The sequence below is a fragment of the Miscanthus floridulus genome, chromosome 17 (genome assembly GCF_019320115.1).
Source record: "Miscanthus floridulus cultivar M001 chromosome 17, ASM1932011v1, whole genome shotgun sequence".
NCBI lineage: Eukaryota > Viridiplantae > Streptophyta > Magnoliopsida > Poales > Poaceae > Miscanthus > Miscanthus floridulus.
The window spans coordinates 100,684,150-100,710,730 of NC_089596.1; the positions used below are offsets into that span (position 1 = coordinate 100,684,150).

Below are 26,581 nucleotides of genomic sequence, written 5' to 3' on the forward strand. Positions count from 1 at the left end.
GCGCGGAGGAACTTGGTCACTTTGTAGAAGATTAAGTCGAAAAATAAGCACATTCGCCGTGAGGTGAAGTGTGCCCACTTAGTCTCCGAGCAGGGCAGTAAGTGAAGTAGTCACATGGTGCCATGGTCCAAAGTAGTAGTCTTCAGGTGCTGGCCCATCCCCAATGTCACTAGAAACCAGTGTAGAAATAAATACAGTCATCACGAGATGACGTGTACATACATAGTCCCCAAGCCTACTAGAAGATTTTGAAAATATCTTGTAGCAAGGTCAAAAAAATTTTAATGAAAGCTTGCCAACGTCATCTGCTTTATACTTCATAAGACCCTGGACGTGCTGCCCAAGATCAGCACCCTAATCCAAGTAGCATGGAGCAACTTGATAGCACACCGATGAGACGTAGCAAGATCCGACCACCAAGAGAGTCCCCAGCTTAGCTGGCGATGCTTGCACAAAGAATCTGAATACCGAGGAGTCCCCAACGTAGCTGGCGAGCCCCTAGTGTAGCTCATGATGAAGCCCATGCGATGAGCAGTCCAACCAACTAGTCGGCGGCGAAGTGAACACCGAGCAGGAGTGAGTGCCGAGTAGTCCGACCAGTTGGTTGGTGGTGAAGTCCGTCCGATAGGTGGTCCGGCCACCCAGACGGTGATCATCTTGTCCGATCCCTAAGCGTAAGCTCGTTGACCAAACCATGCCCCTATGAAACAAATGTGTAGAATGGGTAGTACATGATGTAAAAATAAAATATATGAACTCCAGAGAAGAATCAGCAATGGTGATGAAATAGCGTATGCAGCTCGGTGATCATTTGGTGTGAACACTTAGTGTTATTCGGAAGATGTGTTTATATTTAATATAAACCGTCCGACCAGTTAGTGTGTAGCTGAGTCTCCAGCCCTAGCTAGCCTATTAACCATAACACAGAGCGCAGAGCCCATGTGCGTGTAGGAAGAGCATGGCATCGCTAAGGAGCCACTGTTGGCCACCCCTAACACAGAGGGTAGACGCTCATGCATGTGTAGGAAGAAGCCGTAGATAGGGCCGTCTCTGGGAACATCCGAGCATCAATATGATTGTTTGTGGATTTGCCTTAGGCAGTCAATGTGGGCATCGACGACCGTCTTGTACCTGACAGCATGGGCAACAAGACTTAGAAAAACACGAGCATACTCTCTCTCTCACACACTTGTAAGGCCATCCCCTTCACCTATAAAAGGGGATGCGCTCTCTCCCGACAAAGGATGGTCATTTCCGACTCTCTCTCTCTCTCTGCTAGGCTTTAGACATCATGAGCACTCGAACAGCTCCAAAACTCTAGAACTCTAAAGCTACAAAGAGCATATGTTCTAATACTTAGCGCATGTTGGAGCTCTCGTCACTCTTGGCCCTTCGGTTCAGAGTCCGATCGGACCTTCGACACCCCCTTCTTATTCCTATTCGTTTGTAACCCCACAGTAAACTTCGAGCACCAGGGCTCAGGAATAAAGTCATCGACCGACTAAAACTGGACATAGGGCATGTTACCTGAACTAGTATAAACCCTGTGTCATTGAGTGCTAGGCCACATTCAATCACAACGTATGGCAAAACTACAAATATTTACTTGTTGGTCACTTTTCGCATCGATAGTTGGCGCCGTCCATGAGGAAGACGCCGTACGTTCATGCTTTTGGTCATCGGATGGCCCACCTCTCCATCATCTTCATCATGATGGGCTCAAGCAATACGATTCACTTTGGTTTGCTAGAGTTTCTCATGCTCCCACCTGTTGGGATGTGGGTTTCTCCCATCTTTGAGCCGTCCTAGACCTTCCTCTTTGAAAGCCTAGACTTCGTCGCCGACCAGCTCGGCGTTCTTTGCCTTTGTAAGGAGGCGCTTGTCCCAGCGCCCATCGGAGGAGGAGCACCCTTCGTTGGCTCCGGGCCACCCGACGGCCTCAACGACGAGACACCTACGCTTCGAGCCCACGTTGGGCTCAAACCCCACTGTGAGTAACGTACATATTGTTGTTTACTCACTATTGAATATTTTTCCGTTGACTCTTCGAAGGGACCCTGTTGTCCCCACCGCAACCGCCATGTGACCGGTTCCCCTATGGCCTCGCGTCCCCCGTGAACGCATACACGCGGGGGCTCCGAAAGATGCTGACGCCGTCCCCTTTCACATCCAAATTCGTGGGGATGGCGGGCTATGCTCCCGCCTCTTTCCTCGACCTCATGGATGATGAGGTTGAAAGCGATGGCTCCAGCATCGGTGACGTCGTGGCATCTAGCCACCCTCTGTCCTAGGAGTGCACTATGGTGGACACTCCGGGACAGCCACCGGTGGTAGCAGAGTCCCTATAGACTCACACCCCTCCAGATCCTTGTGCGGAGGCCCTCGCTCATGCGTAGGAGCATGGTGAAGAGTTGCGACAAAGGCGGTAGAGCCAACTGCCACCTATGCTGGTGTAATTGGCACAGCACGCTGTGCCACACGTGCATAACCCGGCAAGTGGTGCCCAAGGTCGTGCCCATCAGGTCCAGCGCAATATCATGGATGGAGGGAATGATCCCCCATAGTTCGCTCGGGCTGGCCAAAACATTGTCGCTGCGGCGATGCTTCTGCACGGCCTTCATGAGCCTGTTGACCATCTGGAGCAGGCAATCCATCAAAACCTCTGGACACTGGTGGAAACCGCTGTCGTTCAACAGGCGGAGAGCTCGATGTCGTGACACCAGCTCGTGGTCTCTTCCCCTATCGGGGGAATGGGGCTGCACTAGTCAAATCACTCCATCTGCTCACCACTACATTCATCGGGCGTGGAACAGGAGGCCGCAGCTACACCACGGCCTGACCCGGCGCTCGCTCCACACCGACCACCTGTGCGTGAATGGCTTAGGCTAAACTATGACGCTCACAGCATCATCAACAATCGCCGTTAAGCCCGGCGTGATGATGATGTCCATCAAGGGGTGGTGAGAGCAGGCGGCACGAGCCTCAGCCGGACCATCGAGGGGAGTGGGGAAACGCACCCTAGGCATGGTCGCTGACTAGATGACCGGAGTCCTAGCCCAGATGGCCTGGAACCATGGGCCTTTGGCCATCGCATCTAGAAAGTGCCGTTCCCACAGCGCTTTCGACCACCTACCAACATCGCCAAATACACCGGGGAAACGAATCCTGGTATATGGCTCGAAGACTTTCGGCTTGCCTACCGAGCCAGAGGAGTGGATGATGACCACTTCATAATTCAATACCTCCCCATCTGCATGGAGGAGCAAGTTCGAGCATGGCTCGAGTTCCTCCCACCTGACAGCATGCACAACTAGGTGGACCTCAAGAGGATCTTCATCAGGAATTTCTAGGGGACTTATGTCCGCCCTGAGAATTCCTGGGACCTCAAGAGCTACCAGCAGGAGCCCGATGAGTCCCTACGGGATTATATCCGTAGGTTCTCAAAATGATGCAACTCCCTTCCTGATGTCGTTGATGTGGACGTCATCAGCGCGTTCCTCTCTAGGACAACCTATGAGTCCTTTATCCACAAGCTCGGCTGTCTGAAGCCCCATTCCTCCTGTGACCTGCTCGACATCGCCACAAACCACGCCTTCGGTGAGGAGGCGGTCGGAGCGGTCTTTAGCAGAGGCTAGGATAAGGGCAAGGCCAAGCGCGAGGACCAAGATGAGGGCCCCTCCATGCAAAGGGGCAAAAATAACAAGAAGGATCGGCGTCGACCGGCCAACTCTGCTTTGGTCGCCGCGGCCGATCATGTAGGCAAGCAGCCCCAGCAGGGTCAGCCTGACCACTTCAACAAACTCATGGAGAGCCCATGCACCAACCGCGCCTACCCTGTCAAGCACCTCTACAAGGACTATGATCCCCTCAAGCGCTTTCTTCGGTAGGCCGGTGGGCCGAAGGAAGGAAAGGCCAAGGAGGCAGTAGCCAAGAAAGGAGGCACGGTAGGCAAGGATGATGACAATTTTCTTGACCCCAAGGAATGCCTCATGATCTTTGGGGGATCTAATGTAATCTACTCCAAGTGCTTGCACAAGGTGCACTATAGAGAGGCTTGTGTCGCTGAAACGGCCGTCCCCTCTTTCCTTAGCTGGTCAGAATCACTGATCACTTTTGATCCGAGGGACCATCCTTCCCATGTCGCCAGACTGGGTCGCTAGACGCTCGTCGTCGACCCCATTGTCCATAAGAAGCGCCTCACCAAGGTGCTTATAGACGGTGACAGCGGGCTCAGCATCCTCTACATCGACACTCTCGACGCCATGTGCATCCCCCGGTCGGAGCTCCACCGAGTGAGCTCTCCCTTCCATGGCATGATCTCGGGGATGCAGGCATACCCGCTCGGGCAGATTGACCTGCCCATCATGTTTGGCGACCGAGCCAACTTCTGCTCGGAGGTCCTCACCTTCGAGGTAGTGGACTTCCCAAGGTCCTACCACACCATTTTGGGGTGGCCATGCTACGCCAAGTTCATGGCGATCCCCAACTACACCTACCTCAAGTTGAATTTGCCAGGACCGAATGGTGTCATCCCTATGGGTAGCACCTTTTCACACGCCTATAAGTGCGACCGTGAGCATTACGAGCTCACCACTGCCGTCATCAACTCAGCCGAGCTCCCTCAGCTCCGAAATTCATAGACTCCAGTAGTCCCAGACTACAACAAGCCAACCTCCTTGACTGCCTTCCACCCAATCGAGGAAACTAATGCGGTGGGGATCGACCCCACCGACCCAACCAAGACAGCGCGGATCGGGGCCAAGCACCTAGCCAAATAGGAATGCAAGCTCGCCAACTTTCTATGCATCAATCATGATGTCTTTGCATAGGAACCTTCTGACATGCCAGCCATACCATGGGAGGTCGCCGAGCATGCATTATGCCTTGTCCTGGGCACAAAGCCCACCAAGCAACGCCTACGTCGCTTTAACGACGAGAGGTGCAGGGCCATAGGCGAGGAGGTCACCAAACTCCTAGCAGCCGGATTCATTAAAGAGGTATACCACTTCGATTGGCTAGCCAATCCTGTTCTTATTAAAAAGAAGACCGGGAAATAGAGAATGTGCATTGATTATACTAGCCTCAACAAGGCGTGTCCAAAGGACCATTCTCCATTGCCACGCATAGACCAGATAGTCGACTCCACCTTAGGATACGAAATCCTCTCCTTTTTAGATGCCTACTCAGGCTATCACCAGATCATGATGAAAGAATCCGACCAGCTCGTGACTTCATTCATCACCCCGTATGGTTCATACTGCTATGTAACCATGAGTTTTGGTCTGAAGAACGCTGGCACCACCTATCAACGATGCATGCAGCAATGCTTTGCTGACCAAATCGACCTGCTCGACCAACCTGATCAAGTTGAGCAGCCAAAACCAACAATCGCCGTCTATGTAGATGACATAGTGGTCAAAATGGCTCAAGCTTGCGACCTGATTGCGAACTTGGCCGCAACGTTCGTGAACCTCCGAAGGTTCAGCATCAAATTGAATCCCAAAAAATGTGTTTTCGGGGTTTTGAAAGAGAAGCTGCTTGGATACATCATGTCCAAACTCGGCATCGAGGCCAACCCCAAAAAATCATAGCCATCTCCAACATGGGCCCTATACGCAACATTAGGGGCGTACAGAGGCTCACCGGCTAATTGGCCACCCTGAGCCGGTTCATCTCCTAGCTAGCCGAGCGGGGGATGCCCCTCTACAAACTTCTCAAAAAGATAGACGCATTAGTCTAGACTGAGGAAGCACAGCAGGCTTTGAAAAGCCTCAAAGCGTCACTAACGTCGGCCCCAATCCTCATCACTCCTGAACGGGGAGAACCCCTCCTCCTCTATGTCGCGGCAAGCAACCACGTGGTGAGCGCCGCCCTAGTCGTCGAAAGGGAGGAGCTAGGACACCACCTGAAGGTCCAACAACCTGTATACTTTGTCGGTGAGGTACTCACAAACGCCAAGGTTCAGTACCCCCAGGTGCAGAAACTTCTATACGTCGTGCTGATGGCGACCCGAAAGTTCCTACACTACTTCACCGACCATGAAGTCATGGTCGTCACTTCATTCCCACTAGGAGACATTGTCCGCAACCACGATGCCACTGGACAGATCTCCAAGTGGGCACTCAAACTAATGGGACATGACATTAGGCATATCTCCCGCACCACTATTAAGTCTCAGGCTCTCATGGACTGTCACCGAATGGACGGAGGTCCAACTCCCGACCCTAGATGTCACCCATGAGTACTGGATGATGTACTTCGATGGGTCCGTAATGGCACCTGGCTCAGGGCTAGAGTGGTTCTGATCTCCCCAGATGGGAGCAGGCTCCGCTACGCAATCCGCCTCTATTTTTCAGCCTCAAACAACATCGCAGAATACGAGGCCCTCATCAACGGACTGCGCATTACCATCGAGCTTGGCGCTATGCGGCTGTACGTCCGCGGCGACTTGGAGTTGGTCATCGACCAAGTCATGAAGGAGTCCTCTTGCAAAACGCCCTTCATGGCATCTTACTGCTAGGAGGTACGCAAGCTTGAGGACAAATTCAAGGGGATCAAACTACATCATGTCCCCCAAAAGGACAACGATGCCGCCGATTTTCTCACAAAATTGGCTGCCATGCGGGTTTCGTCTCCATATGGGGTCTTCATCAATGACCTTCATGAGCCGTCTGCTCGCATCCTAGAAGGTTCGATCCAGACACACTCCGACACCAATCTGCCGCTCAGAGGCTCCGACCTTGGTGCCCCCATGATGATGTCACCCGCCGACATTGCCGTGGTAGCACTCGATCAAGCTAACTGGAGAGCATCGCTACTCGCCTATCTCCTCGAGGAGATTCTCCCACCAGAAAGGACTGAAGCACGACGAATCACTCGACGCGCCAAAACGTTATCACATTCGATAACGAACTTTACAAGCAAAGTCCATCGGGAGTACTCATGAAATGTGTCCTTACCGACCAAGGGAAACAACTCCTCGAGGTCCATGTCAGAATCTATGGAGATCATGCGGCCCCAAGGTCGCTGGTCAAAAAAGCCTTTCGCCAAGGTTTTTACTGGCCCACCGCGCTACGAGATGCAGAGGAGGTCATCTGCAGGTGTGAGGGATGCCAATTCTATGCTCGGCAAACTCATTTGCCAGCATAGGAGCTTCAAACCATCCCCATTACCTAGCCATTAGCGGCCTGGGAACTCATAGCAGTGGACAAATTCACCAAGTGGATAGAGGCGAAGTCCATCACCAACATTCATTCAGAAGAGGTGGTCAAGTTCTTCCTTGACATCATCTACCATTTTGATGTTCCTAACTATATCATCACTGACCACAGAACTAACTTCACCGGGAAGAAGTTCCTGGATTTCTGTGATGGATACGACAGCCTCGGTCGGACATCCATGTACTAATGATCATGTCGAACGGGCCAATGGCATGGTCCTCCAAGGACTTAAGCCATGCATCTTCGACTGACTCAACAAGTATGCTGGGCGATGGGTTGCAAAGGTCCTAGGGACCCTCTAGAGCCTGAGAACGACCCCAAACCGATCCACAGGGTTCACACCTTTCTTTCTAGCCTACGGAGCTCAAGCGGTGCTGCCCTCCGACCTCAACCACGACGCCCCAAGAGTGAAGGCCTTCGACCGAGACTGAGCCACGGAGGCTCATCAGGATGCGGTTGACCTACTCAAGGAGGCTCACGAGATGGCCGTCATTTGCACCGCTCGCTACCAATAAACTCTCCGTAGGTACCATAAAAGAAAAATCAGAGGGAGGATCCTCGAGGTCGGTGATCTCGTGCTCCAAAGAACGCAATCAACCAAGGAGAAACATAAACTCTCTCCACCATGGGAAGGACCCTATACGGTGACCGAGGTGATCCGACTGGGCACCTATCGACTGAAGGATGACAACAGCAACGTTCTCACCAACACATGGAACATCGAACAGTTACGTCATTTCTTCCCCTAAAACTCGGTCTTACCGCTTTCTTTCATTCAATGTTTGCTCCTACAAGCACCCCAGCCTAAACACTCTTGGCCTGGGACACTCGGGGGCTCCACGAGGGTGCGATACCATTTTTTTACTATCATATAGTAACACTTTTTACCCAAACGAAAGGGTAGTCCGTTCCTTTAATTACCCTACGTAACTTATGTTTTAAACTCCCCACCGATCACACCCCGCCATGACCTACGGTTACAAGCAGCTGAGCCTTGCGGGCCACGCCTGGCTTCTTAAGGTTGTAGCCTACGGGTCAAACGGGTAGGTGCAAAAAAAGAAAGGATAAAAAACAAAGCTATGCTAGGGTGAAAATAAAGACGGATGGGACAAGCTTCCCCTTACGAGTGATTCCATCACAAAACGAAACAGAAGTATACATGAATACAAAAAACTGTTCACACGGGAGCTCTCCCATGAACTTATCATTTACATATACTGACTGTTTCTACTCTAAATTCTATTGTGGCTGCCCAGCGGCATTGGCTGATGGCTCGATCAACGAGGATAAGGGCTGCTCGCTTTCCGATGGGACGCCGTTTGGCTCGGTTGGAGGCAGGACGATGCTCGCTTCTGACCCGGTCTCCACTCCGTCCGTATGCTGGATGAGATCTTCTTGGCGTACTCCTTCAGACACGCTCGAACGGTGAGCCTCCATCACCCACTACGTGGAGACTTGCTCGGTAACCATCTGTGCATATGGCACCAAGCTCTCCCCAAGCACATGGATTGCATCCGCGCTGCAGCCGTCGGTGTACCCTCTACAGATGGCGGTGAAGTCCAAGTCTAGGTGGTGCATCGCCACTGAAGTCAGCACCCTCGATGCCCCAAAGAACATGCCATTGGAGATGAGCGCCCGAACTTCGTTCGGGACCTCCGCCAGCTGGACGGTGGGCGTGGTGGTGCTCGGCGCCGACCCGAGCACCTTGGAAACAACCACCTAGGTGACATTGCGGATCTAGTCGAGCTCCCCCTCAAGAGCACGTCCCTCTTCAAGGGACTTGGATAGCACCTCCGTGCTCCAACCGATCGCCGTCTTGGTTGTTTCCAGCTCTCGTTCTAGAGAATCAATTTTTCCACCTAGTTCTGGAAAAAGGACGACAAGTTCAGATGCGAAGGAAAGGAAAAACCGAGGCATCAACCAAAGCTGGAACAGATACATACCAAGGTGGGTGCTTTCGAGGATGCAGAGTCCCTCCTCCTGTGGGGTCACCTTCTCGAGCAGTCGAGCGTTCGACTCCTCCGCCCCAAGCACCTGCCCCCGGAGCGTGAGCACTTCTTGATCAGCCTCCGACCAGGCCCATCGCTCTCTCTCTAGAGCCTCCAAGGACTTCTGAAGCACTGCCTTGGTCTCCGCCAGGTGGACCTTCGCTGCGTCGAGTCCCCGCTCGGCAGCACTCGCCCATTCCACTACGAGCAGTTCCGCTGCCCGTGCACCCGTCGCCTTGGCCGCCCGATCTTGGGACTCGCGGCGGGAGGATTCTAGCTGGCACTGAAGCTCATCAACCCGCCATGACATCATGGCTTCCTGCCCCATCTAACCATGTTCCTCCCGAAGGAAACGAGACTTGCGGATCGACATCACCTCTAAGTCCTATAAAACAAGAAGCAAACATGCTGAGACAACCAGTGAAAGACCAAGGAGTCAAGGACAAACACTAAAATGCAGAATGCTTACCTCTACGATACATGGTAGGTCGGCTGTAACTGCCTGATGGATGAGCTCGACCCGCTCCAAGTCCTCCTTGAGCCTCGCCTTGGTTTAGGTGAGACCGGACTGTATCCACAACCCTCTCTCTCCTCGAGCAAGTGCCAGAGCCCCACCTCCTCCTCATCGTGAAGGACAAACCAAGCCTTCCTTGGGTTGCTGGGGTAGGGCCACACCAGCTCGCGGGTCGCCCCCAACCCATTGGAAGATCCAGCCGCCGCAATATCATGCGATGACCGGACCATCACCAACTCCTACGATGGTGGGATGGCTGGTGGCTCCACCCTAGTGCCTGCCTCGCCAGAGTAGGGGATCTCCACTATCTGAACTCCATGGCCCACCAATGGATGTTCTACCTCTGGCCTAGCCATGTCTCCTCCTGACCCCTCTAGCTCCGACCAGGAGGGTGAACCATGCGTTCCTCCACTGGGCGAGGTAGAAAGCCTGGTTTCCCCCTCTCTTCCACCATGGCTATTGGGGGGAGGGATCGCATGGGTCACCTCTGACCCAACCTCCGTCGTCACCACGGGGATCGCTGCCATCACCACCGTCGCCGCTACCGCCGTACTCATGACCGGTCGGGAGGGCGTAACCCCTAGAAGGGAAGGTCGCACTGCCGCCAGTCTGCTTTCCCTGCCGCTCATCGTGACTCACTACAGGCTGGGTCTCCACTCCTCCCTCATGGGAGGTAGGGCGATGCCTAGTCCCATTAGTCCCTGGCCACTGTCAAATAAGTACAGGTCAGTCGCACTCAAAGAACTCAACTATGAGATCGAAAAGGAACATAGATGCATACCTGAACAAAAGCAGTAGGGCTCTAAAGCCCCGACCCGCTGGCGATGAGCCCATCGGACGAGGACCGCTCATGGGTCATGACCCGTGCCCCCTCGTATCGACCTGGGAGGAGCAACTGATGGGGCATCTCCCCATTGTGGGTCGCGCGCACGCATTGACCCCGAAGACACAGGGGTACGAGCACGCTCCTCCGACCGGCCGGCATGCCTTGCCATGCTCGAAGCAAGGAGGTGTGAAGCCAACGATGCTTCCGAAGGGCACGACGACCGCGCCCGCTTCACCTCTCGCTCAACGGTGGCGTCCCTGCTCGCGACGTGCTTCCTTGACTCGGGAATGTCGCCGCGCCTCTCCATATCCCACCCACCGCTGACGGACATGGCCGTAGGCTCACGACACTCCACCGAGGTCACGACAACGCCCCTGTCTCCTTCATTCTTGGAGGTGCTCGCATTGCCACCTATCTCTGTGGGCTCCTTTGACTCGAGCTCTGCCTCCATGTCGCTCCTACTTTCACCCATCTAGACCCGCTGGCCAATCTCCTTCTCCTTCTTGAACCTCTTTCGGGCCTTCTCAGCTCTCTTCTTCTTTTTAGCAAGCATTGCCTCCTTCAAGGTAGCTTGCCAAGCTGCACCCTCTGGCCTCCTTGGAAGATGCGACCGGGATTTGTAACCCGCGAGTCCCTATGAAATGGACAACTCAAAATCAAAATAAAAGAGAGCAAGAGGGAAAGGTCATGGAATAAGAAGAGGGGAGCATACCAGATTGGATAGCTTCATGGCATGAAAGAGGTCCACGCTTTCCTTCAAGGGACTCTTTATCTCTCAGTTGCAGCATCCGGTCAAGCCGACTCCAGACTTCGTCCTTCAGCAACTCCTCTGGTGATGCATGGTCAGGATCCGTTGGGCCGGACTACACCCACATCGGCCACCTCCTCTCTGCTAGTGGGGCAACTCGATGGCGGAAGAAGGTGTGGAAGACCCGTAGCCCATCGAGGCCATGCTGCACTAGCTTCTCAAGCTCTGCCTCAATGACCTCCAGCTTGTTCTGCCGACTAGAGGGACCCCACGATCAGCTCTCTTGCCTCTTCGGCCTTCTTCCGGTGAATGGCGGGAATGGTGCCTCCGCTAGGTTCCTGATGTAGAACCACTCGCCATGCTAGTCCCGATTGGAGTCACAGGGGGAGTACATAGGGTAGGAGCCCGATGGCCTCGGCTTCTTCTGCAAGGCAAAGCCCCCAATCGGCGCGGTTCTAGGTGGCTTCCCCTCTGTCAAGGCTCGCCCGGTGAAGATCCGCCAGAAGAGGTCCACGTGCGGCTCCATCCTGAGGAAGGCCTTGTAGACTATGACGAAACCAGCAATGTGTAGCACCCCAGTTAGATTGAGGGGCTACAGCTCTAGGCCCCACCCATTGAGGAGCCCGCACAAGAACCAGTGCGCAGGATATCCAAGTCCGCGCTCGTGGAAGGCGAGGAAGGAGACAACCTCGTTGGCCCGTGGTAGCGGAATAGCTTCCCCTAGTGTAGGAGCCCTCCAATGCGCCACTTCCTTCAGCGGGAGCAGCCCCTTCTCAGCGAAGGCGGCTAGCACTGCCTCGTTTACGTTGGATGGCCTCCAGTTCAACATCACGCTCTGGATTCACGAACGAATCTGTGAGTTCTCCTCTCTCTCACTTTACCCTCTCTCTCCTAGAGACCACCATGGTGCACGAACGGGCTTGGTGAGAAGGAAGAAGGAGGAGAGGCGGCAGGTGGAGAAAGGCGAAGGAATGGGGCAAAAACCCTCCCTTCCCCTATTTAATATGGATAGGCATGCGGTGGAACATGTCCTAACTGATGGGACACGCCCTGCCCAATGAAATGTCGCCCAGTTAAAACGGGACATGGCCTAGGTTGGGCCACCCCACTACCACAACCTAGGCACAGGAAACAAGGCGCAATTGCATGCAAACAACCCTCCGCCTTTCCAAGCAGGGTTTGGAAGGGCCCACCAATAGGATCTCCGTCGAGGAAAGACCAACGGGCTACCTGAGTCGATCGGATGGCTCAGGCGACTGCCAAGAGACAAGTAAGGAGTAGTGGGATGCCCCATGTAGGTTACGATGGCTCTGTCACGAATGACGGACACGGATCCTATTCGGACACATCCGATAAGAGCTCCTCAAACCAGCCACTCGACTCATCAAGGTATCTTTACCAAACCTTCATACTTTATTTTATTTTCTAATACATAATCATTCATTCATCCTTCCTCATACACGCATTCACACATTCATCCATGCGATCATTCATTCATCCCATACATCCAAAGCATTGCATATGCAATTGATGCATCACAACGCTTTGTGTTGCATCACGAAGCGGTAGTCGCCTCATTCGACATGAGCGACGACCGACCGGGGTTCGAAGGCCGGCCCGCGAAGGGCTCGAGGCTGCCTCACGTCAAACAGAGCCAGGGGAGAAAACGCAGATGAGCCCCAGCGGCCCTCGCCCGATCTACTTAGAAGCAGACATGGTCATCTCGACCTTCTCGTTCGATCCTAACCTCGAGCCATGCCCACAGAATCTCCATCAAGGGGAGGCCATCGGGCCACCTAAGTCGGTCTTTGGAACGGCTCAGGCATCTGCCGGGAGGCGGATTAAGGAGTAGTGGAATGCCAAATGAGGGCTATGCTGACCCTGTTACGAACAACAGAACTGGATTTCACTTGGACATATCCGTTAGAGAGCTCACCGAGCACGTCACTCGAGCCATCGAGGCAAGCGATGTTAGCTCAGCCCCTCCGGTTGTGGAAACCGCAGATGGGGTAACACACGAAACTAGACCAACACCTTGGCCAAGACTGGCACTTGGGTCCGCGCTCCGTCATGCCCGACCACCTGGCCATGCCCGATGTTTAGGTTGGTGCCCGACGTCTGGGTCTGCGCCCCTAGAGACGATGGCTCAGAACATTGGTAAGTCAAAAAATCCCCCATGCGATTCTTCTCGAATGGCCCGGTGGCTCGGGGGCTACACCCACCGGGTGCACTCGTGCGCACCCGCTGGCAAGTCAAAAAATCCCCTAGGTGATTTCTAGGATCACCAAGGCCATGCCCCTTGCTGGGCTCTACCTCATCCGACCCCCGAGGGCTGGCTTCGCTTCGGTTGACCCCCGAGGGTAGGCTCCGCCTCGACCGACATTTGGGGCTGGCTCTGCCTCGCTCGACGTCTGAGGGCTGGCCCCGCTTCGCCCGATCCCTAGGACACGGTCCCTAAACGGCACCTCGTGCCGCCGCCAACCACTACGGGCCAACCACTTCTGACATCGTACAGGGAGCAGTCGCGTCTCAGCATGACCCGTCTCCACGACATGACGTTCCAAGGGACTCACATTGACCCATAGTGATGGACGCATGGTCACTATGCTACCTACACCCTGTACGACCGCTGATCAGCATGCTGGTTCGTTAGTCCGATGCCTAGGTTCATGCTCCATCGCGCTCGACCCCTCGGTCGCGCCCAACGCATGGGTCCATGCTCTGTCGCACCCAACGGTGACTCACGATCTTACACTGATCTGTTGCTCTCGTACAAACGAGTATAAAGGCCCCTTCATGACTTCACAGAAGTCCCAAAAGGGCTCGGGGGCTCCTTTTGGGTTCATAAACCCAGGGTCCCCGATGGGCCCGCTTCCCAGCAAAAACTTGGCCTAGCAGACGGCATTACAACGACGCGCGACTCCTGGGCCAGCCCAGATACCTAACGACAGGCCGAAATAGCGATCCAGTCTTCGACCGGAAGGCCTGGCCAAGGAGGGAACGACGCTCGCTTCCGACCCTGACCAGGAATACACCGAACCTCTACTTACGGGTCTTCTCCGACCGGTGCGGTCGGAGCCGACTGGGAACGACCGACCGAGGACGCCCGCTCGGTGAGGACCCAAGAATCTAGTGGAGCAGATAAGGCAAGGTGCTCAAGTCAACCACAATACCGAGGACCGTACCCTACACACCTGCAGGACAGTACCGCCAGGCCATACCAGAAGGGTGCTTTGCAAACTTTCAGGCATGTTAGAATCTAAACAGTGTTGTGGGCGCTGGCATTTGTCTTACAGTATTGTGGGCGCCGTCGTTTGCCATACCAGGCGAACATGGTAAAGCCTGCCACACGCGTTTGACATAAACAGCATTGTGGGCGCCGACGACCATCTTGTACCTGACAGCGTGGGCAACAAGACTTAGAAAAACATGAGCATGCTCTCTCTCTCTCACTTGTAAGGCTATCCCCTTCACCTATAAAAGGGGATACGCTCTCTCCCAACAAAGGACGATCATTTCCGACTCTCTCTCTCTCTCTCTCTCTGCTAGCCTTTAGACATCCTGAGCACTCGAATAGCTCCACAACTCTAGAACTCTAAAGCTACACAGAGCATACATTTCGATACTTAGTGCACGTTGGAGCTCCCGTCACTCTTGGCCCGTCGGTTTAGAGTCCGACCGGACCTTCGACACCCCCTTCTTATTCCTATTCGTTTGTAACACCACAGCAAACTTTGAGCACCTAGGCTCAGGAATAAAGTCACCTGTCGACTGAAACTGGACGTAGGGCACGTTGCCTGAACTAGTATAAACGCTGTGTCATTGAGTGCTAGGCCACATCCGATCACAACATACGGCAAAACTACAAATATTTACTTGTTGGTCACCTTTTACACCGACGGTATACATGAAAGAAAATCGTTTGGTGAACAAACCTGGAGAAAACAGCTCGGAGAAACATCATGGAGATATATAACAGTTGGGGAATATTTAGAAAAATATTAAAGCGTGACTTAGCTTTAGACAGAACGTCTGGTCGGCGGCGTATGGCGTTATCTGGTCAACATTGACGAAATTGCCCGGCCCTCGAGCTTTCCGAACTATCGTCATGGCGGCGGTCGCGGTTGTCACGGCGCCGTTCTTTGCGGCGATCATCATTGCGACGCGGTAGGTGGTCGGAGTAAGTAGTCCGGGCGACGTCGTCCTTATATTAGTGGTCGACCTTAGGTAGAGCAGATTCAGAGAGATCATTGACGTAGCGTGTCGCGATGTCCGAGTAGTTGGCTCGCTTACGACTCGGGCAGCTCACGATCGGCGATGGTGTAGGAGAAGTAGGAGCAGCCTTTGTCGCTGCTAGAGTACTCATCGCCGTCGTTGGCTTGTGTGGTGATCTAGCTTGGACTTGTACGGAGTATCGCTGGACAGACATATATCCCTGTCTTGATCGGAGTAGATGCCGGGTCTTTGAGGACGTAGATAAGCAAGGGAATCGGTCTATCCATGCTATGTCATGAACGGTGACATATACATGTATACGCACTCCATTGATGCATGGCCCTGTACACCACGTATATGCTTCCTTTGCATGGCTCTGTAAGATATAGTACGGTGGCTCCTTATTTGCTTGTATGCCCGTGAATCATGAGCCGGATTGGATCGTGTTGTAGACAGGCTAAGCATCACGATGGGATCAGATCCGATCAGCAAGGGTCGAGTTGCTTCGTACGCCGCCGCTAACAGACCACGCGTACGACGTGTCTTGGATTAGGGGAGTCGGTCGGAGCAGATCGCCCTTGTGTCGAAGTCGGGCTCGATCTGGATGCGTTGCTTGTCGACGATGTTGCTGACGATTCGACGAAGTGCTTCATGAGGAGGACGAGGCGGTTGCACTGGGCCTGGCGCCCTGTAGATCGAGGTACGCCAGACAGCGAATCGCTGCAGATGACAGCGATGAAGAAATTCCCATGCAAAACCGAAGAACGATCTTGCTGAGAACGTGATGATGATCTTGAGGTACGCCATCTGGCTCACCATGGAATCAACACGCACATCCCCTACCTGGCGCGTCACTGTCGACGAAATACGTCCGTCAGTCTACTGAGGGATATGTCTACGGTAGTAGATGAATCAGTGAAGGTGCGCGTGATACAAACTAGATGGTAATACAAGCACCAAGACACAAGATTTAGACAGGTTCGGCCGTCAGTATGACGTAATACCTACATCATGTGTTCTGATGTATTGCATTGAGATATATGGAGATGTCAACTAGGGAACCCCTGCCCCTCCTTATATACTCTGGAGGGGTAGGGTTACAAGGAAAATATCCTATTTGGTATTATACAATATCTAATAAATCATATCTTTTTATAACCTTGCGGTGCACGTCGACCAGTGCCGTGCGCCACACGCCTTAATTTTGTGGGCTGGATCACCTCTGATGGTGCGGCTCATGTCTTGTCCTGTGGGTACCGGAGATCATACCCCCACACTTGCCCGATGGCCAGGCCCGTGGCCCTCATCGGCCTGGCACGGCGGCACGACATGCCATGCCCGGCCCGTTGCCTACGGGCTGTGCTTTTGTCGGGCCGATGCCAGGCTGGGCTGGGCGGCCCGTTTGAACATGTATATATACACATAATTTATTTTAGAGAATTTTAGGATAATATTTTCAAGTGAAAAATGGTTTCTCTTAAAAAAAATCAGCTTCCACGTACGAAGATCGTGGAGGAGACAAATCTCAACCAAACAAGCCCTACGTAGTATATCGATTCCTTCAGTTCGATCTCCATGTTGTCTACGGCAGACGATACTGTGATTACGCGCGTGTCGGCACGCGTTAGAGATGAACCAACCAACCATGCCGCGCAGTCGATGACACATCACACCACACCACGACGTGATGGGTTAAGTTTTACGACGACGACACCACATTCCACATCATTTGACGAAAAGCGTGTCTAGTCAGCGGCAGCACACGCACAGCAAAATGGATACCCCCCTCCGATCCTATCCTACCAATAAAGTCAAGTCGAATCTTGGAAAAAACCGATGTGATCTGGACATACGTGACCAGGATGTATCGCCCATCCCTCGCTCGATCACCAACCTTCGTCGTATTCGCTTCGCTTATAAGTCGTATTTTTTAGCTAATGAATATTATTTTTCTCTCATAACAAATCAGCCAACAGTACTTTCAGTCATGACTTATCAGCCAAGCAAACATGGCACTACGGCCTACCGCCTACATACCGTACGTCATCGTCCGATCGGACGTCCCGACCCCACCACGCGTGGGCCGGCCGGCTTGCCATCAGAAGATCTGCCACGCTCGTCTCATTGGTGAAATATCCGCGCGGGATAAGCGGCCAGAATCGAGCACTACTACAGGAATAATTTCTAGGGGCGGCTAGTGAGGCTTTGTAGAGGCGGCTCGTCCAGCCGCCCCTAGCATACCGTCTCTACAAATCATGCATTTGTAGTGGCGGTTCCCAGACCGCCCTTACAAATCGATTTGTACAGGTGACTAGTGTTATCAGCCGCCCCTACAAATCGATTTTAGCCGCCTCTACAAAATCGATTTGTAGGGGCGGCCGTAGTACCAGCCGCCCCTATAATACCTGTTTGTAAGGGTGGTTCAGTCTAGAACCGCCCCTACAGTATATTTTTCCGCATTTTTTTTAAATTTATAATTTAAATTCGACCGGAATATATATATATATATATATATATATATATATATATATATATATATATATATATATATGTATATATATATATATATATATATGTATATATATATATGTATATAATTCAAATCTGACCACAAGCACAAGAGCATTATATAAACTACCATTACAAGTTTCATACAAGTTAAACTTCATATCACATTAGCTACTCTAGGTCCCAACAAATGCATTTGCCGAGATGCTCTGCTCCTCTCCACCTGCCGTTGCTCCTCTCAAGCCCTGAAAACAGAAATATAAATGCAGGACAATAAGACACTAAAACCATAGAAGTAGAGAGCTGAAAATTCTTTAAATAGAGCTATTTTAAAATGTCTGCAACCTACAGATAGAACTAGCCAGAATAAACAGGTCATTGCAAATTTACTCCAGGCTAATCACGTGAGGGAGAACTATTAATTAATATAATAGAGATTGCAGTCGTGATCGCTTGTCACTGTTGCACAAAAAAGACTACTCACAAAATGAAACCTGTGCCAAGTGATGCACTAGGAGAACTGAACTAACTTCACAAAATTCAGAAACTGAAACTCTGAATATTGACTGAACTATCAGCTAAAATCCTGAAAACTGAAACAAACCGCAGAACAAAAATTCACTCACTAAAGACAAACTATAGCTGCTACTCCTGTCAACATTCAAACAACAAGAATGCTATCGGCCAGCTAATCTGAGCTGATGTACACTGAAAATAAAATGTAATTGCCGGCCAGCTAATCTGAACTGCCGGCCAGCTAATCTGAAGATAAAATGTAATTGCTTCCTGTAGCCTGAAAATGACACTTCAAACTGAAAAAGCAAACTGAACTATCAGCTAAAATCCTGAAAACTGAAACAAACCGCAGAACAAAAATTCACTCGCTGAAGACAAACTACAGCTGCTACTCCTGTCAACATTCAAACAATAAGAAAGCTATCGGCCAGCTAATCTGAGCTGATGTACACTGAAAATAAATTGTAATTGCGGGCCAGCTAATCTGAACTGCCGGCCAGCTAATCTGAAGATAAAATGTAATTGCTTCCTGTAGCCTGAAAATGGCACTTCAAACTGGAAAAGCAAGCCACTGAACTTGCAGCTAGACAGTTGCCTGCTACTATAGCTACACTTGATTTTTTTTCACTTTTATCAATACATCAAGTTGTCATGGGTAACACACAAAACAACATAATAAAACCTACATCAGGGCAAACATAACTCACCTAGTGCAATGCAAACATAACTGACCTAGTGCAATGCAAAGTGCAATAACTCAAATGACAATTTGCCGGATGACTCGTAACCCTTGTGTAAGCTGCAAAGGTCACAGTGTGGTTTTAGAATATGCTACTGAAAATATATGGGATCAATTTTTGTATAGAACTATTTTCCCAAATATTACGTCTCAATCATTCACCAAATAGGGCAAATCGAAAAGAAATTTATATCTTTACCATAAATTGGATAGGTAACGAAGCAATGCTTACTGTAAAGAGAAGGATTCTTACGGTGGAAATTGTTGGCCCACAGGATCACCGGCTCAGGTGAGTGAACCACTCACCAGTCTTGCCGAGCACCCACTAGTCATGCCGATCACGAACAAGCGTTGTCCGTCCCCACACACTATGGCTAGAGCTAGAAGAAGGGAGAACAGAGCATACACACATAGTACAAGACACCAGCGTTGGCCGAAGCCCTGTCTGAGAGATGGCAAATCTGAACTCTCTTTACTGAGTTGCCGTGGTAGTCTATTTATACAACTCTATCAATCTAATCCTAGTACAGCGCACATGCTGTAACAGTAACTAGATAACATACAGGGTTGACTCTACGCCGGCCTCTGCATATGGCTACAGTGCTGCAGGTGAGCCGTGCGGCGCCTGCACCTGCAGCGCCACAGTATCACAGCAGGGGCCAGTTCGGCGCCGCCTTTCCTTGCTGCGTTCACATAAGGTAGCAGTAGATTATGTAACAATCTTCTCATAATCCTATTGCTAACCCTTGTACCCCCTCCATGCCGATCATCTCCTTCAGCTCTGTGAGTCGAAGACGTCCGAGCGGCTTGGTGAGGACGTCCGCGAGTTGCTGACCAGTTTCGACGAACTCGATGACGATCTGCCCTCCATCGACACAGTCCCTGAGGAAGTGGAACTTCACGTCGATGTGTTTGCTCCGGTCGTGCAGAACCGGATTCTTCGCGAGGGTGATGGCGGGCTGGTTGTCCACCATCAGTGCTGGTGGTTGAGCTTCTACGCCGATCAGCTCGCCCAGCAGCCGACGTAGCCACACAACTTGGCACGTCGCTGTGGCCGCCGCTACGTACTCTGCCTCGCACGTAGATAGCGCCACCACCTTCTGTTTCAGTGACAGCCATAAAATTGGAGCCGACCCAAGGAAGACGAGCACGCCAGAGGTGCTCCGTCGCCCATCGATGTCCCCCGCCATGTCTGCATCGCTGAACACAGTGAGCTGCAGCCTACTCCCACCGGTCTTTGGGAAGATAATCTCATGATCTACCGTCCCCTTGACGTAGCTCAGTAGCCGCTTCACCGCAGCCCAATGATCCTCTCTGGGATCCTCCATGAAGCGACTGACGTAGCCCACGGCGAACGCAATGTCTGGCCTCGTGTGGACTAGGTAGCGCAGACCGCCGACGATGCTCCGGAAGAGTGTTGCATCCACCTTCGCCGCGGTGCTGGCCTTCGTCAGCTTCAGCCGCTCCTCCATCGGAGTCACGCATGGCTTACACTCAGCCATGCCGCTCCTCTCCAACAGCTTGGAGACATACACGCTCTGACCGAGCGTGAGTTCCTCCTTCTCCTGTCTCACCTCGAGGCCGAGGTAGTAGGAGAGAGTGCTAAGATCGCTCATTCGAAAACGAGCCGCCATCTCGCGCTTGAAGCCGTTGATATCCTCCGTGCGCGTGCCGGTGACGATCAAGTCATCCACATACACGCCGACGACGAGCTCCTCCTTCCCCCGTCGCATGTAGAGCGCGTGCTCGGTTGCGCATCGTTGAATCCCAAGATCGTCCAGCGTGGCGTCAAGCTTGGCGTTCCATGCTCGTAGCGCCTGCTGTAGCCCATAGAGCGCCTTGCACAGTCGGAGCACCCTGTGCTCCTCTCCCTTGACGGTGAAACCTGGAGGTTGCCTGACAAAGACCGTCTCCGCCAGTTCACCGTTGAGGAAGGCCGATTTAACGTCCAAGTGATGGACGTGCCAGTCCTTTGCTGCTGCCAAGGCTAGTAGCAAACGGACCGACTCCATGCGCGCTACTGGCGCAAAGACCTCCTCGAAGTCTATGCCCTCACGCTGAACAAAGCCTCGGGCGATGGGGCGCGCCTTGTGCTTGATAATGGCGCCGAGCTCGTCCTGCTTTACCTTGTGCAGCCACTTCAGGCTGATCGGACGACATCCTGGAGGTGGATCGATGAGCTACCATGTCTCATTTTCCTCGATCGCCTTCATCTCCTCCAACATCGCCCGTCGCCAGTTTCCATCGCGCTCGGCCAGCGCGAACGTGGGTGGTTCCTCTGCACTGACTAGCAGCAGCTCTATGTCATTGAGCAGCCGACCAGCCAGTCCTGAGGGTCCTATGCCACCGACGATGTCGTCTAGCCTGCGGAACCGCACCTCCTCACCTTCGTGGAAGGCATCCACGAACTCAGTGATGTCACTTGGAGGTGAGGCGAACTCGATCGGCATCGATAGAGTTCCCTGTTTCGCTGGAGTGCTCGGCATAGCACCTTGAGTGCTCGGCATTACTTCTGGACAGCTCGTCATAACTCCTGCAGTGTTCGGCCATAGTGTAGGAGTGCTCAGCCTCAGTCTTGGAGTGGTTGGCACCACTGCAAGACGTCTTGGCTCCACCACGGGAGTGCTCGGCACCCATCCTAGAGTGGTCGCCACCACTGCAGAACCTCTCGGCACCACTCCTGGCTTGCTCGGCATCCCTCCAAAAGTGCTCGGCATCCCTCCCGGAGTGCTCGGCATCCCTCCCGAAGTGCTCGGCACTGCCCCAGGAGTGCTCGGATCTACCGCCGGAGTGCTCGGCACTCCTCTCGGAGTGCTCGGCACCTCCTCCCTAGTGTCTCCACCATCGTGGATGACCAAGTGCTCGACGATGAAGGTGCTGGTGAAGCTGCCAGCTTCCCCCATGCTCGGACTGCTCCAGTCCCAAGCCGCCTCCTCGTCGAACACGACGTCGCACGAGACAAGCACCTTGTCTCTGCGTGGGTCATAGAGCCGGTACACCTTGGTACCCTCCGTGTAGCCCAGGAACACCATCGGTGTGCTCCTGTCCTCTAGTTTGGTGAGGTTCGGCTTCGTCTTCCTGACGTTGCCGATGCAGCCGAATGTTCAGAGGAAGGACACGCTCGGCTTGCGCCCATACCAAGCTTCGAACGATGTCTTGCCCGTCAGGGCCTTGGTCAGAGCGCGGTTGAGGATGAACACCGTCGTGGTCACCGCCTCTCCCTAGAACCTTGCCGGCATGCCTTTGGCCTTCATCATGGATCAGGCCATGCCGGCCATCGTCTGGTTCCGTCCTTCTACCACGCCATTTTGTTGTGGCGAGTACGGCGTAGTGTGGTGTTGCCCCACACCGTGATCCACGCAGTACACAGCGAACTCAACCGAAGTGAATTCACCGCCGCGATCAGTCCTCAGTACGCGGAGCTTCTTGTCGCTCTCGGCCTCCGCGCACGTCTTGAACTTCTTGATCGCCGCCGCCGCTTCATCCTTGCTCTTCAGGAGTTACAGCCACATGTAGCGACTGCAATCATCCACGAGCAGGAGGAAGTACCGCCGACCACCATTTGTAGTAGGCGTGATCGGCCCGCAGAGGTCGCCGTGGATGAGCTCGAGAGCGTCCTTCGCGCGATACTTGGCCACCTTTGGGAAAGGTAGCCTCCTCTGCTTCTCGGCCAGGCAGCTGTCACACAGCTCGCCTCCGTGCTTGATGTGGGGTAGCCCTCGGACCATCTTCTCCAGCCGACCAAGCGCGTCGAAGCTGAGATGTCTGAACCGGGCATGCCACATCCATGGTTCCTCAGAGTGCCTTGCCGCTAGGCACACCGGCTGCTCTACCTTTAGGTCGAGCAGGTACAACTGATTCAGGGGCCTCTTCACCTTGACAAGAAGTCACTGCTCCCGGTCTCTGATCCTAAGGACTCCGTCCTTGATCAGTACCTCGCTACCACGCTCATCCAGCTGACCAATGCTGATGATGCTGGAACGCAGCTACGGGATGTAGTATACATCCATTAGCCCACGGTGCTCCTTGTTCTGGCACCTAAAGATGATGGTGTCGCGCCCTTGGATAGCCACCCTTGAGCCGTCACCAAACTTCACCGTACCGGTAACATCGTCATCGAGCTCAGAGAAGGATGCCTTGGAGCCCGTCATGTGGTTGCTGGCACCGGAGTCTAGATACCACCGTTGCTCCTGGTCGGCGCCCACACGTTCGAGGTGGACTTGGACGCGTGGTTCATCGAGGTTGATGGTCTTCAGGGCCTTCCTAGGTCCTTCCACCATCGTCGTCTCTTCCCTCTCCTCGGCCTCGACGTCGTGCAGTGCATAGAACGTCGCCATCAGGATAGTGGCCTCATCCTCATCATCAGCTTGCGCTAGATGAGCTTCAGCCTTCTTCTCCTGCTTGTGGTTTGGGCACTCCTGTGTCCAATGGCCCATCTTCCCCGAAGAAGCCTTGCCGCGGCTGGAGGAGGCTGCCTTCCCGGAGTTCCTCCGAGCAGCCCACTCCTCTTCCATCAGCAGGAGTTTCCCGCTGTCCTTCGTTGCAGTACTCCACCGATACAGCAGTGAGGATAGCCTCCAACGCCTCCTTAGCCAAGCTCTTCGCTCCCAACGCTGACATGTTATCCTCCTCATTGTCGGTGCCATTGTCAACAGCATTCCAGAGCCGTCGGGCTTTGAGCTTGACCATCATGATCACCGACCACTCTCCATAGTTGGTGCGAGTCAGCGTCGGCCAACTGGTGCCGCTGACCTCCCGCACCTTGCGAACAACGACCTCCGGTCGTGGTTGGGCAGCCATAGCAGTGCCACTACTATCGCCCATCTTCGAACCGCCCATCATCGTCAGCGGTTAGTCTAGCGACGGCGCTTGTACGGCTCTGATACCACTTGTTGGCCCATAGGATCACCGGCTCAGGTGAGTGAACCACTCCCCAGTCTTACCGAGCACCCGCTAGTGTTGCCGAGCACCCACTAGCCATGCCGACCACGAACCAGCGTTGTCCGTCCCCACACACTATGGCTAGAGCTAGAAGAAGAAGGGAGAACAGAGCATGCACACACAGTATAAGACACCAGCGTTGGCCGAAGCCCTGGCTGAGAGATGGCAAATCTAAACTCTCTTTACTGAGTTACCGTGGTAGTCTATTTATATAATTCTATCCATCTAGTCCTAGTACAGCGCACATGCTGTAACAGTAACTAGATAACATACAGGGTTGACTCCGCGCCGGCCTCTGCATGTGGCTACAGTGCTGCAGGTGAGCTGTGCGGTGCCTGCACCTGCAGCGGCTACAGTATCACAACAGGGGGCCAGTTCGGCGCCGTGTTCCCTTGCTGTGTCCACACAAGGTAGCAGTAGATTATCTAACAGAAACTGCCATTGTTCCACACGGAGGTGGATGACAAGCTCAAACTGCCAAGAATTTCGTGGGTTAGATTTGAGATGGAGAGCAAGATACAGATCGATTTGGGGAGAAGACGTAGAGGTAAGACCAATAAAAATGGAAGTGAGAACCTGCTCGGATGTACCCACGACTCGCAAGACCTCCACCAGGTCGTCGTTCGCCCGTTGTCGCCTGCTGTCGTCGCTTCCAAACACGTTGATCTGATGGCGAACTCGCTTCCCAGCCGAGTTCCTAGGTCGATGGTGAGGAGGGAGGCTGGAGGGTCGCTACCATACCAGCGCGCTGCCAGAAGGAGGCTAGGCCGCTCGGAGCTGCCGCGCTAGGCGCTCCGCAATGACCCCGCGCCGAGGCCGGGCTGCCGCGTCGCTGCGACCACGCACACGGGCACGGGCACGGCGCGTAGGGCCTCCACGTCGCGCGCCAAGAAAGGCTCGAGTGGCAGCGCCCTGCTCCGCATCGTGGCCGCCATGGCCGAAGGGAGGCACGCTGAGCGGTGGCGGCGACGTCTGCCTCTCTGCGGCTACGGCTGCGCGTGGGAGGCCATGCGAAGGAAATGGCTACGATTAGGGTTAAAGGGAGACAGGGAGGCTTATATTGCTCACAGGATGAATCTCAACCGTCCGCTTACAGATCAAACGGCCAGAAGACCGTGGGCCGAATAGAAATGGGCCGGACTATTATAACTACACAGCGGGCATTTATAGGGGCGGCTGGTGATTCAGTCGCCCCTACTATGCTATTTGTAGGGGTGGCTGCTGTGTTGGAGCCCGAGTACGTCACTGTAGGGGCTGCTCCAATGCCTACCGTCCCTAAAAAAAGATCCATTGCTACGTACTGTTTTTCACGTAGTAGAGCCCACCGCCTGACGGGCGTCACCGCGTCCGCGCGCGCACGCAGCGGCAATGCCAGGTCGTCCGTCTATCACGCATGCATATGCATGGTGCACAACGGCCCGGTCGACGACCAACGCACGGATGGAGAGACCCCCGTACCGCCCGTCGTCTGACTTGCCGTGTGCCACGCGTCGAGCGTCGACCGACCGGCCGGAAGCGAGTTAGGGCCTCTTTAGCACGGCTTATGTCGGCTTCGGCTTCATCTATTTTGCGCAAATCGAGGCACTGTAGCGTGAAGTCGTTTTGTAAGCCAGGGTTAAAATGAACTAGAAGCTGGAAAAAACCAGTTTTTCTGGCTTCACCGGCTTTAGCTTTACCGGTGAAGCCGTTTTGGATGAGCCGTGCCAAAGGAGGCCTTAAACCCATGCATGCATGGACGCGCGCGGCATGCATGCGCCAGGTGGCGACGACGTCGCTGTTGATGCGATTCGGGAAAAAGGTGAGGTGAGCGAGCCCCTACGACTCCGGTACGGTCCGTCCGTGTACAAAGCTAAGCTAGCTGTCGATGTTTCCGCGACGACGGTGGTCGCGTCGATCGTTGCCGTCACGTAATCCGGCCGGACCGTGACCGGCAGGGAGGTCGGTCGGCGCTCTCACGCCGTCTAAGCCATTTTAGCCGGATGCGTTTGGCGAGCGACCGGCCGGCTGGGCGAGCCGGGACAAAGGCCGAGCAGGGACCATATGAATATTCTCTCCCGGCCGGTTTCGAATTCCAAGCTCGGGCAACGACCATTCCTGACGATCTGCTTAGGTTGGTGGAATCTGGTTCTGGTCATTCCAGGTGTTCATATTTTTAAAGATAATTTTAGAATTTCACAACGTGATATTTTCGTCAATAAATATCAAGATCTACCAATTCAACCTTTTTGGGTGAGTGCGCGTACATATGTACATGAGTGTAGATATTTGTACGACCATACCATTCATGCATCCGATGGTACATATGTATATGATGAGTACAGACATTTGTATGTATAACCAGACCATTCGTGCATTATCCGATGGAC

General features: G+C 53.3%; 1 protein-coding gene across 1 annotated transcript; it reads right to left on the bottom strand.

Annotated features, from left to right (window-relative positions):
• Positions 1-11,020: 11,020 nt before the first annotated feature.
• Positions 11,021-20,602, bottom strand: LOC136516086 (secreted RxLR effector protein 161-like). The gene is made up of 2 exons (XM_066509487.1): positions 20,207-20,602; positions 11,021-11,182 (listed from the first exon to the last, which is right to left on the bottom strand). The coding sequence occupies exons 1-2, from the start codon at positions 20,600-20,602 to the stop codon at positions 11,021-11,023; spliced, it is 558 nt and encodes a 185-aa protein (XP_066365584.1).
• Positions 20,603-26,581: the final 5,979 nt, after the last annotated feature.